General features: G+C 41.3%; 1 protein-coding gene across 1 annotated transcript in view; it reads left to right on the top strand.

Annotated features, from left to right (window-relative positions):
- The window catches only part of LOC140716751 (A disintegrin and metalloproteinase with thrombospondin motifs 8-like), a 40,994-nt gene that overhangs the window by 18,738 nt on the left and 9,782 nt on the right, over positions 1-12,474 (top strand). The window contains 3 exon segments of the mRNA XM_073029576.1: positions 1,850-2,139; positions 6,720-6,906; positions 7,732-7,904. Coding sequence (XP_072885677.1) covers positions 1,850-2,139; positions 6,720-6,906; positions 7,732-7,904 — 650 coding nt within the window.

Here is a 12,474-nt window from a genome sequence, read left to right as displayed (position 1 = left end):
AAGGGTTAACAATGAGGCGTGCTTGATGATTTTTGGCCTGTACTCACTGGAGTTTAGAAGAATGAGGGGTGATCTCATTGAAACCTATCGAATATTGAAAGGCCTAGAGTGGACGTGGAGAGGATGTTTCCTATAGTGGGGGGAGTCTAGGACCAGAGGGCACAGACTCAGAATATAGGGGCATTCCTTTAGAACAGGGCTGAGGAGGAATTTATTTAGCCAGAAGGTGGTGACTCTGGAATTCATTGCCACAGGTGGCTGTGGAGCCCAAGTCATTGAGTAATATTTAAAATGGAGATTAACACAATAGTTTCTTGCTGAGTAAGCATGTCAAAGGTTATGGAGAGAAGGCAGGAGAATGAGGGGGATAATGAACCTGCTGTGATCAAGTGTCAGAACAGACTCAGTGGGCCAAATAGCCTAATGCTGGACCTATGCCTTATGGTCTTATGGAAATTCGAGAGACACTTTGTCAAAGAGAGATCCAAAATCAAACTTTCTTCTTCCAGATAATTATTGACACTTCTGAATTTTAAACATGCCAAATATTAGACCACATTTGGTGTACTTAACCTCTGGAATTGTTTCCCCTTGCATTAGAAGTCCTTAGATCTTTTATTAGATTCTTATTGGATGAGATTAACAGACAGAGGGGGAGGAAAGTCTTTTTTTGAATCAATACCATTAATTGGTGGAGACACAGGTGGCCAGTTTACTGTGAACAGTTTGTGCACAATGGTTGAACACTTATTCTCCTATAAATATTGAAAATGTGATGGAATAGGTAATTGTTTGATAATTCTAGGCTGAATTCAGCCCACCCAATTGACAACTAGTTTTAGAATTCTGATGGGCTTCCTGGTCCCCAGTTAATTCCATTTCACCCTGATGGGTTGGCTGAAATGATACAATTGATCTTATTAAACTTTCCATTAACTTTTCTAATTTTCGGTAATTACTGCCGCCTCTCACCATTCCCCTATTCCCGTTTTCCTTTCTCGCCTTATCTCCTTACCTGCCCATTACCTCCCTTTGGTGCGCCTCCCCCTTCTCTTTCTTCCATGGTCTTCTGTCCTCTATCAGATTCTCCCTTCTCCAGTCCTTTATCTCTTTCACCAATCAACTTCCCAGTTCTTTACTTTATACCTCACCTCTCCCGGTTTCACCTATCACCTACCACCTTGTATTTCTTCCTCTCCTCCCCAACTTCTTACTCTGACTTCTCATCTTTTTTCCAGTTCTGATTGTAGCATAGTAGTTAACATAACGCTATTACCAGCACCAGTGACCCCGGTTCAATTCCCTCTGCTGCCTGTAAGGAATTTGTATGTTCTCCCCAAGACTGCGTGTGTTTCTTCTGAGTACTCTGGGTCTCCTCCCACATTCCAAAGACATACCGGTTAGTAGATTAATTAGTCACATGGGTATAATTGGGCATCGCAGGCTCATTGGGCCAGAAGGGCCTGTCACCATGCTTTATCTCTAAATATATAAATTTTAAAAAAAATAAAAAATGTTTCCTTTTGACATTGGAATAGAGATCAAATGTAACAGAAGAAGGACATTAAGCAGAATTGAAGTCTACAGCAATATAACCCAAAACTTTTGAACCAAACAGATTTGACCAGTTAGAATACACTAAAATATTTACTTTCTCCATAAGACATAGAAGCAGAATTAAACCACTTGGCCCATCCAGTATACTCTGCCATTCCATCATAGCTGATTTATTATCCCTCAATAAGACCATAATACACGGGTCTTGTGAAGAAGCAAGGTTTTCATTGAAGAAGAAGCAAGGTTTAAAAGAAAATTTGCCTGATCCTAGTGTTGCCAATCTCATTGACAGGAGACTGCCTGCTGGACACCCCTGCTAAATCGGTCTCGTTGCCCACCGAGCTGCCAGGGCAGGTGTATGACTTGGACACACAATGCCAGCAGATCTTTGGAGAGGAGTACAGACACTGTCCGAACACATCGGACTCCGACGTGTGCTCTCAGCTGTGGTGCAGGATCGAGGATAAGCCCGAGTGTCACACCAGAAATGGAAGCCTCCTCTGGGGAGATGGGACTCCATGTGGGCAAGACAGAATCTGCATTGATGGGATGTGTTTGCCCACCAAGATAGTGAATGCAAAGGTGAGTTGTGCAATTGTATGCTTCTACTCCAACTGCTTCTGTGCTTTTGACAATCCTCTTGTTGGTTTTCTGTATTTGTGGGAAAAACAGCCATACTGAAGACCCAATGTCAAATCTCAATGACTACCACCTTCAGAAAGGTGCCTGGCAATACTGTTGCCCATGGATTCCCCTCCAAGCTGCACACCATCTTGTCTTGGAATAATGCGGCCAGTGTTTCTTTGCAGGGGGACATCTTCACCAGGACTGGAGCTGTTCATGGAGGGCTCTCTCCCTTCCCTTCTCACGGGCAATTAGAAATGGATGTAAAGTGCAGGCTTTGCCAAAAACACAGATTCTGCAAATCTTAAAATCCAGACTGATCTCAGCAGGTTAGGTAGCATCTCTGGAAAGGAATAAACTGTCTTTGTTTCAGGCCAAGACTGGCCCAAAACATCACCTATTCATTCCTTTCTATAGTTGCTCCCTGACTTGCTGAGTTCCTCCAGCATTTTATTTGTTTAATTTATCAAGTATTAAATATGTAGAAATGCAAATTGTATTTTATCTGAAATTGAACTTGCTGTGCAAGTTAACAGGGTGGTTAAGAAGGTGTATGATGTGTTAGCCTTCATTAGTTGAAAGTTTGAGTTCAAGAGCCATGAGATAATGTTGCAGTTTTATAAAACACTGGTTAGACCACACTTGGGAGTATTGTATTCAATTCTGGTCAGTTCAAAGAAAAGCCGTTCGAAGCTTTGGAAAGGGTGCAGAGGAGATTTACCAGGATGCTGCCTGGATTGGAGAGATTTTATGAGGAAAGTTTGAGCGAGCTATTACTTTTTTCTTTGGATTGAAGGAGGATAGAGGTGGTTTAATAGAGAGGAGTAGAATATGATAATGGGCATAGATTGAATGGATAACCAGAGACTTTTTCCCAGTGTGCAAATTGCTAAAATGAGGGGCTATCAGTTTAAAGTGATTGGCGGAACTATGGCGGGGGGCAGGTTGCAGGGGTAGATTATTTTTGTATAGAAAGTGTTGGGTGTGTGGAATGCTCAGCCAGGGGTGATGGTACATTTGGGGTATTTAAGATGCTCTTAGATAAGCACATGGATCATCAAAGAATTGAGAGCTATGTAGGAAGGAAGGGTTAGATTGATGTTAGGTAGGTTAAAATGTTGTCACGATATTTTAGGCCGAAGGGTCTGACTACTGTAGTTCTAGTCACCATTTATTAGAACTGTACTTCCTGCTGGACTGTTCCACAAAATGAGGCATGATGCATATTTATTGCTAAGTAACCCTTACCAATTTTTATCACTGCACCCCATAGACAGCATTTTATCCAGATACATAATGGCTTGACAGGGCAAATGCGCTGCATGTGTTGCATGTGACTACAAGAAATTGCAGGGAGTTGTGGACACCTTTTGGCACATCACAGAAACCAGCCTCTCCTCTATGCACTCTATCTCAGTAAAGCAGCCAGAATAATCAAAGACCCCACCCACCACCCACCCCGGACATTCTCTTCTCTCCTCACCCATTGGGCAGAAAATACAGAAGCCTGAGAGCGTCCGCCACCAGGCATAAGGACAGCTTCTATCCCATTGTGTTCAGACTCTTGAACGGATCTCTTGTACAATAAGATAGACTTCTGCTTTTACAATCTACATTATTACAATTTTATACTTTATCATTTATCTGCACTGCACTTTCCATGTCGATTTTACCCTTTATTCTGCATTATTATTTTTTATCTTGTTCTACCTCAATGCATTGTGTAATGACTTGATCTGTGTGAACAGTAATATACCAATAATTATCAATAGGTAGATGGAAAAAAAAGGTGGTTCCAAATTGGTATCCAAAAGCTGAAAACAAATTGGTATTGGCAGGCATAACCAATTTTCACAACATGGCTTCTTCTGATAATAACCAGAGGTAAAAACTCATAGAAATAGAAGAGTACAGCACAGGAATGGGCCATTCAGCCCACAGTGTTGTACTGAACCAGCTAAAAATCAAATCAAAAACACCAAGCACTAATCCCTCCTTCCTACACCATGTCTCTATCCCTCCATCTTCCTTGCATCCATGTGCCTATCCAAACATCTCTTAAAAGCCTCCAATGTATCACCATCTCTGCCACCATATCAGGCAGCTCATTCCAGGCATCCACCACTCTCTGAGTAAAAAAACTTACCCTCACACTCCCCTTGAATCTACACCCTCTCACCTTCAATGCATGCCCTCTGGTATTAGAAATTTCAACACTGGGAAACAGATACTCTCTGTCCACTATGTCCACCTCTCATAATTTTGTAAACCTCTATCAGATCTCCCCTCAGCCTCTGCCGCTCCAGAGAAAGCAACCCAAGTTTATCCAGCCTCTCGTGATAGCACATGCCCTCTAAACCAGGTAGCATCCTGGTGAAACTCTTCTGTACCCTCTCCATAGCATCAACATCCTTCCTATAGTGGGGCGATCAGAACTGTATGCAATACTCCAGATGTGGCCTAACCAGAGTTTTATAAAGTTGCAGCATAACCACCTGAGTTTTGAACTCAATACCTCAACTAATAAAAACAAGCATTCCATAAGCCTCCTTAACCACCTTATTGTCTTATGTAGTCACTTTCAAGGAGATATGAACTTGGATCCCAAGATCTCTCTGCTCAGCATTTGCTGTCTCCATGTATTTGCCCTAGGGAGGGAGGAAGGAAAAGCCCAAATACTCTTGGGATAAAGCCAATGTATCTGCGTCAGGAAAGGCACATCTCAAACCTGAAAGAATGAAAGGTTTGGGACCCAGTCAAGTAAATCCACTCAGTAGCTGCTAGTTATGTTTATTTTCAATAGGTTCACAGAGCAAAATTGCCCACAGTTTATCTTGTCTGCATCCCCTGAAGATTCTGTGGTTTGAAAGGAAACATTATACAAGTACTCAAATTACAAGGGCTCACTAAAGATTAAATCATGCAGTTGAGGTTTCCTAACAACAAACATTCACGATAATACCTGCATTGAGCATTCTAATCTTGTCTGGGAGTGTCTGATTCCCAGTCACTGTCGTGGAATTAGTCCAGGCAGTAAACTGAACACAGGAGATTCTACAGTTGCTGGAAGTCCAGACCCACACGCAATACTGGAGCAATTCATCAGGCCAGGCAGCATCTATGGAGTGGAATAAACAGTCGCTGTGGGGTCTCTGCTTGACCTGCTCATCCCTCCTGCATTTTGTGTGCTGCCCAGGCAAATTCTGCTGCCTGCACTATCTGTAAATCTAGTATTCGCAGTTCCGGCTTCATCTTCCTTTATCCCCAGTTTCATGGCCATTGTGTCTGAACTCATATTTAATAGGGCAGGCATGGACAATGTAAGTAACAGTCATAAACCCTGCTGTAATAAAGTGTAATGTAACCACAGCTTAAAAATAAAATCAACAGTCAATAGAAAATTGTAACTGCTCCGGTGCTGTGATAGCAGAAGGCGAACCCGTGTTCGGCTCCATCGCTCTGCATCAATTAAAGCATCGAGCAAGGTTAAAACCGTCGAGGCCGAGAGCGGAAAATGAACAATGCCACTTGCCTGCATTTGACCTGTTTACTTCTCTTCTCGCTGCTACCATTGGGCAGGATGTGCAGGAGTTGTGGGTCCCACACCACCAGATCCGGGAGCACATGTTGCTCTGTGGCCATCAGGTTCCTGGCCTCACTCGCCTCAGCGCTGAGCTGACTCTGCAGCTGTGGACTCACTTTTGGGGATTCGGCAGCTCATGTTCTGTGTGTTACTCATTTATATTTTTACAATTTGCACAATTTGTCCTCCTTTGCCCATTGGATGTGAGGCGATCTTTGCTGTGTGTGGTTTTCCGTGTTTCCTTGTTTTCCTGAGGGTGTTTGCAAGAAGATGAATGAAGATTGTATATGGTGTACATACTTTGTTAATAAATTTAAACTTTGAACATTAAACTTATTTATGTAAAGCCTTAAGATTTATTATCAAAGTACTGAGATCCTGAGATTAATTTTCTTGCAGTTATTTACAGGAAAATGAAGAAATGCAATAGAATTTATGAAACAGATATACACAATCAAATGCTAGCAAACAGCCAATGCTCAAAAGAAGACAAATATAAAAAAAATAACTAAGTAAATAAATTATACTAAAAACATGAATTGTAGATGAATCCTTGAAAATGAGTCAGTAAGTTGAGGAATCAATTCAGGGTCACGGTGAGTGAAGTTATCCACGGTGGTTCAAGAGCCTGCTGGTTGCTGGGTAATAACTGTTCCTGAACCTGGTGGTGTGGGATCAAAGAGTCCTGTACCTCTTTCCCGATGGCAGCAGTGAAAAGAGAGCATGGCCTGGATGGTGGGGGTCCTTGATGATGGATGCTGCTTTCTTGTGGCAGTGTTTCATGCAGATGTGCTCAATGTTGGGGGGGGGGGCTTTACCTATGATGGACTGGTCTGTATACACTACTTTCTGTAGACTTTCTATACTACAAGTTGATTTTTAGAATAGAAATAGTTTTGTGATTTAACCAGGAGTCTTTTTTTGCAGCTGCACTGAGTTTTTGTATCTTTTGCAGCCTGTTGTGGAGGGAAGCTGGGGTTCGTGGAGCCCCTGGGGAGAATGTTCCAGAAGCTGTGGTGGGGGTGTCCAGTTTTCATTCAGAGAATGTAATGACCCAGTGCCCCAACACGGCGGGAAATACTGCGAAGGGCAACGGACGCGGTATCGATCCTGCAATACACAGGAGTGTCTAAACAATAATGGTGAGTCATTTAAAGATATCTACACGGTTTAGTAAAGAGAGGATTATCAATTGTGATGCAATGTGCAAATAGATGTTCTCTACCCTGTCAATGTGATTTATTATTATTCTACACATTACCTTCAAGATTTATGTAAGGTCTAATTTCACAAAAGTAGTTCTCGTGTCACCTGAATCAGAAATGGGTGTATTACCAGTGACATGCTGTGAAACTTGTTATTCTGCAGCAGCAGTACGGTGCAAAACTTAAAATAATACTATACATTTAAAAAAGAAATATAAAATATTTACATATGTGTGTGAGATTTCAGTACAATGTTGACTTTGAGTCTTCCCTGATAGTAATGAGAAGAGGGCATGGTGGGGGTCCTTAACGATGGATGCCACCTTTGTGACAAATAATACTTAACTGTATTTACTGTAATTCCCACACATGGTGTAGAAAATCATCAAATATGAGAGTTACACTCTTTGCTTGTAGTTTGTATGCTGATAGAAAGTGACATGTTCATAGGTTAAACCTAGTAACAGTGAATCATCTGATCAGGCTGGAAGATTCAGCAGGAACTGCCCTTGGACGTGAAATAGGATCAAAGAGAAGAGAGATTGAATACACAAAGAGATGCCACAACTTTGTATATTGGTCTTTTTTATTGCAAGTTAGAAATGAATACAAGTGAATATTTGAAATCCTTTGAAAGTAACAATAAATTTGGCAGTTTGGACCCAAGTCTCATTGCGATAAATTAAATATTTTCTCATTTAAAACAGAATAGAGATCATTCCCAAAGCAATAAATTAACTTATAATCTTTATTTTGCATTAGGAAAGAGCTTCAGAGAGGAGCAGTGTGAAAGGTATAACAGCTGGAATTACAAAGACTTTATTGGCAATACAGTTAAGTGGACACCCAAATACTCAGGTGTATCCCCAAGAGATCGTTGTAAACTCTTCTGCCGTGTCAGAGGAAGAAGTGAATTTAAAGTATTTGAACCCAAAGTAAGTACCTCTTTAGAATAGATTGTAAATAAAACACTTTAACAGTTTAGACAAAAGCTGTTTTTCAGCAGCTAATTGCCCAGCATATTGAATACTTTTGTGTCTTGTTTTAATTTGGAGTCCTAACATTTGCATTCTCGATAATTTTTGGAAGATGTTTCAGCCATGTCTATTTCAAAATGTTTGGATTGATTTCTTTGATTGGGGTGACACGGTAGTGGTTAGTACAATGATTTACAGTGCCAGCTGTAATATTGGGGTTCAATTCCCTCCGCTGTCTGTCAGCAGTTTGTAAGTCCTGCCAAAGGGTTTCAGCACAGAACATTGACTGTACTTTTTTCCTGGCCTGGTGAGTTTCATCTCATTGAAACCTATGGAATATTGAAAACCCTAGATAGACGTTGGAGGATGTTTCGTATATTGGGGGAGTCTGGACCAGAGGACACAACCTCATAATAAAGCAGCGATAGTATGATGAAACAAAGTTGCCTAACACATGAAATTGGATGTTCATTCTTAAGTTGAAAGTACATTTACAATAGAAGGTGTGTTTAATGAGGAATTGTCAGCAACTGCAACACTCCAATTCAACAGCTGACATTGCAATTTAAGAACATCAACCGCTGACTGTTGATCTCCAGTGAGCTTTTAAATGTTCTAATTCTCCAGGGGAGTTAATGAACCTGATCATTTAGGGGAGATTTGTTTTCAGTGAACTAAGTTGCAAGTCTCTCTCTTGTCACTTGCCATCGGATCACGGCACTGAAGTGCTGGAGTGATTGATGATATGTCATTCCCTGGTTGCAGGCAGTGCAATCCCAGTTTTACAGTGATGGGAAGGGTCTCGGCCCAAACCATCGGTTTATTCTCCTCCGTGGATGCTGCCTGACCTGCTAAGTTCTTCCAGCATTTCGTGTGTGTTGCTCAGGATTTCCAGCATCTGCAAAATCAGTTGTATATATGATTAACTGTATTGAACTGTAAACCCAGTGTAATCCTAGTTTAACTGCAATCTACATAGAGTTGTGTGCTTCATGCAACTTGAGTAACAGCTGTGAAGAACATTAGGTAGCATTTAATTAAATACGACATGATAATTGGTTCTGTCAAAATCTCATGATGGGTTCCCGTCAGTCTCACCGTGTTTCATATGATTGACCAGAACCTATGGGCAGCACTTGTGGGCAGTTCCCTCAGTTAATCACTGTGTTGGTTGTTAACACAAATGACCCATTTCACTGTATATTGCAATGTACATGTGATAAGTACAGTCAGCCCTCCGTATCCGCGGATCGGGATAAAAAAAAACATAAGTTCTCTCTCTTCCTCCTTATTCCTTACACAATACAGTGTAACAACGATTTACGATTGATAAGTTTGTGGCCTAAGGTAGAAGGAGTCAATTTTAGAAAACCTAGCACATTTATTTTTCAACATAGTCCCCTCCTACATTTACACACTTAGTCCAGCGGTCATGGAGCATACGGATCCCTTCTTTGTAGAAGTCGGCCACAGCAGAGGTGATTGATAAGTTCGTGGCGTAGGTGAGAAGGAGATGCAGCTCTCGTTAAATGCACGTGCACTTCAACTCTGAGTGAAAATGCAGAAAGTTTGGAGTTAATAACTCATCTCCTTCTACCTCAGGCCACAAACTTATCAATCACCCCTGCTGTGGACCACTTCAAGAGGTCCAAGATGCCGACTTCTACAAAGAAGTGATCCGTATGCTCCACGACCACTGGACTAAGTGTGTAAATATAGGAAAAATAAATGTGCTAGGTTTTCTAAAATTGACTCCTTAGGCCTTGAACTTATCAATCACGTCTCATACATAGCATTTCCATTGTACAGGTGTCCCCCACTATCCGAAAGTAGAGTGTTTTTGGGCATTCCCAGACCCAAAAAATAACCTACCAAATAACACCTAAAACAACACTAACATATAGTAAAAGCAGGAATGATATGATAAATACACAACCTATATAAAGTAGAAATAATGTATGTACAGTGTAGTTTCACTTACCAGAATCGGTGAAGACAGCGAGCACACTGGAAGGTTCACGCATTTTTCTATCATACAGTTATTTGTAAGCACTCAAAACATCCTGCAAACCTGCACTAAATCTACGTGCCCTTTCAAAATTAAAGTCATACTTTTCTGCAATCATTGCAGCACTGTCAATCGTAGTGAAAATCTCACGCAGTTCAAAGCTACGGCGCTTGATGCTGAGATGTTGAGTGTTTGCTGAGAGTAAAACAAGCGCTGAACGCTATTTTCGTTTCTCGCCACACTCGCCACTCGGGGAGCGCGCTGCCTGTTTACGGATCACTGCAAAGCAAACGCTGAGCGCTATTTTCGTTTTTCGCCACTCGGGGAGCGCGCTGCCTCTATACAGATCGCTGCAAAGCAAACGCTGAGTGCTATTTTCATTTTCCGCCACTCGGGGAGCGCGCTGCCTGTATACGGATCACTGCAAAGCAAACGCTGAGCGCTATTTTCGTTTTTCGCCACTCGGGGAGCGCGCTGCCTCTATACAGATTGCTGCAAAGCAAACACTGAGCGCTATTTTTGTTTTTCGCCACTCAGGGAGCGCGCTGCCTGTATACGGATCGCTGCAAAGCAAACGCTGAGCGCTATTTTCGTTTTTCACCACTCTCGCCACTCGGGGAGCGCGCTGCCTGTATACGGATCGCTGCAAAGCAAACGCTGAGCGCTATTTTCGTTTTTCGCCACTCGGGGAACGCGCTGCCTCTATACAGATCGCTGCAAAGCAAACGCTGAGCGCTATTTTCGTTTTTTGCCACTCGGGGAACGTGCTGCCTGTATATGGATCGCTGCAAAGCAAACGCTGAGCGCTATTTTCATTTTTCGCCACTCGGGGAGCACGCTGCCTGTATACGGATCGCTGCAAAGCAAACGCTGAGCACTATTTTCACTTCTCGCCACTCTCGCTGCTCAGGTTTCGCGGAAGAGGTATGATGGTTGCGTCTGTACTGAACATGTACAGATGTTTTTGTCTTGTCATTATTCCCTAAATAATACAGTATAACAACTATTTACATAGCATTTACATTGTATTGAGTATTATGTGTATTCTAGAGATGATTTAAAGTATATGGGTGGATGTGCATAGGTTATATGCAAATACTACGCCATTTTATATAAGGGACTTGAGCATCAGTGAATTTTGCTATCCGCGGGGGGCCCGGAACCAAACCCCTGCAGATATGGAGGGCCGACTGTAAGTGAATCTGAATCTCTGTCAGTGTAAACCTGTGATCGGCTGCTGTGCTACCTTGATGGGATTTAGTCTCCTCTCATATAATTGTGAAAGATTCAAAAAGCACAATTTGCAAAATATCCATTATTGCAGCCACTCTGCTGAAAATCTCTACAGTTAATCTTTTTTGTTATTAAATTTAAAATGCAGTGATATTTTTCATACCGTTTACTTTAATATTATTATTTTTTTTCAGTATAAACTCCATCTCTATCTATTGTTTTTTTCTAAATCGATAAAGCATGAGCTTGCCCACCCCAGCTCACGTCCACGTATCAAACATCCCTGAGCATCCACCATGATTTGGTTAAAACTTCTCAAACACTTCCCTCCCTACAAAATAGAATGAAGTTGCAAGCCACTGGATCTCTCCCAATGTTGCTGTGGGTAGCTGAGTTTCAAGGAATCTTGAAATACTTTTTCTGTTTAATTTAATACTCTCCAACTTGGCAGGAGTAATGGCCATGCTGTCAATGCCTTAGCTCTGTATAGTCCTTTGGATGAGTTTTATCTGTGAATCATATGTTTGGCACCATGTGGATTAAAAGTGATCAATTCAAGGCTTTTAATGGCAGTGCTGGAATTTGCATTTAATTATGTTTGGAGATTTCATATCACAAAAATAAATACAGTGGATTCCGGTTAATTAGGACACATTGGGACCAGTACATTCTGGCCCAATTAAGTGACTGCCCAATTATCTGAAGTTTCATGGAATTTGTTAAAAAGGTATAAAAAAGACAAACTATCATTTAACTGAGTAACAAATTATGTATTTAAATGAAATACAGAACAAATTACAACACTGCCAAATCTACTACAGTACTATAAAACTTTGTATTATTTCCTCATATTTATTGATGGAAGAATTAATCCATTGTACACTGCTGTGTTCTTTTGATTGACTGTAAATGAACAAAATCAGCGCAGACACCTAGTGCAGATAATGGACTGCCTTCATACAATGCTTCTGATGACTGAATCTTCCAAATCTTCATTTTCATTGTAACATTCAAGATAGTTGTCGACACCTTCAAATTCTTTGTAGCTCCTAACTTGTTGAAGTAGTGAAATTGTTTAATTTTCACTCCTAGCCATTTCTGGCATTTCCAAGCCTGAGTGCCTGAAACTGCAGTGAGCAAAATAGTTCTGAATTGTCTTATTGCTTATCTCTGACCAACTATGAGTGACACCAATCACAACTTTTCTGAAGACAAACACACAACTGATGCTATTCAAAAACGGTTTGCTGTAAGCACAGTATAGTGTCTTAACAGCCACACAAGTGC

This window comes from Hemitrygon akajei, chromosome 26 (genome assembly GCF_048418815.1).
Source record: "Hemitrygon akajei chromosome 26, sHemAka1.3, whole genome shotgun sequence".
Taxonomy (NCBI): Eukaryota; Metazoa; Chordata; class Chondrichthyes; order Myliobatiformes; family Dasyatidae; genus Hemitrygon; species Hemitrygon akajei.
The sequence above is the reverse complement of the archived record's forward strand: the minus strand, read 5'-3'. Positions and strand labels throughout refer to the sequence as shown.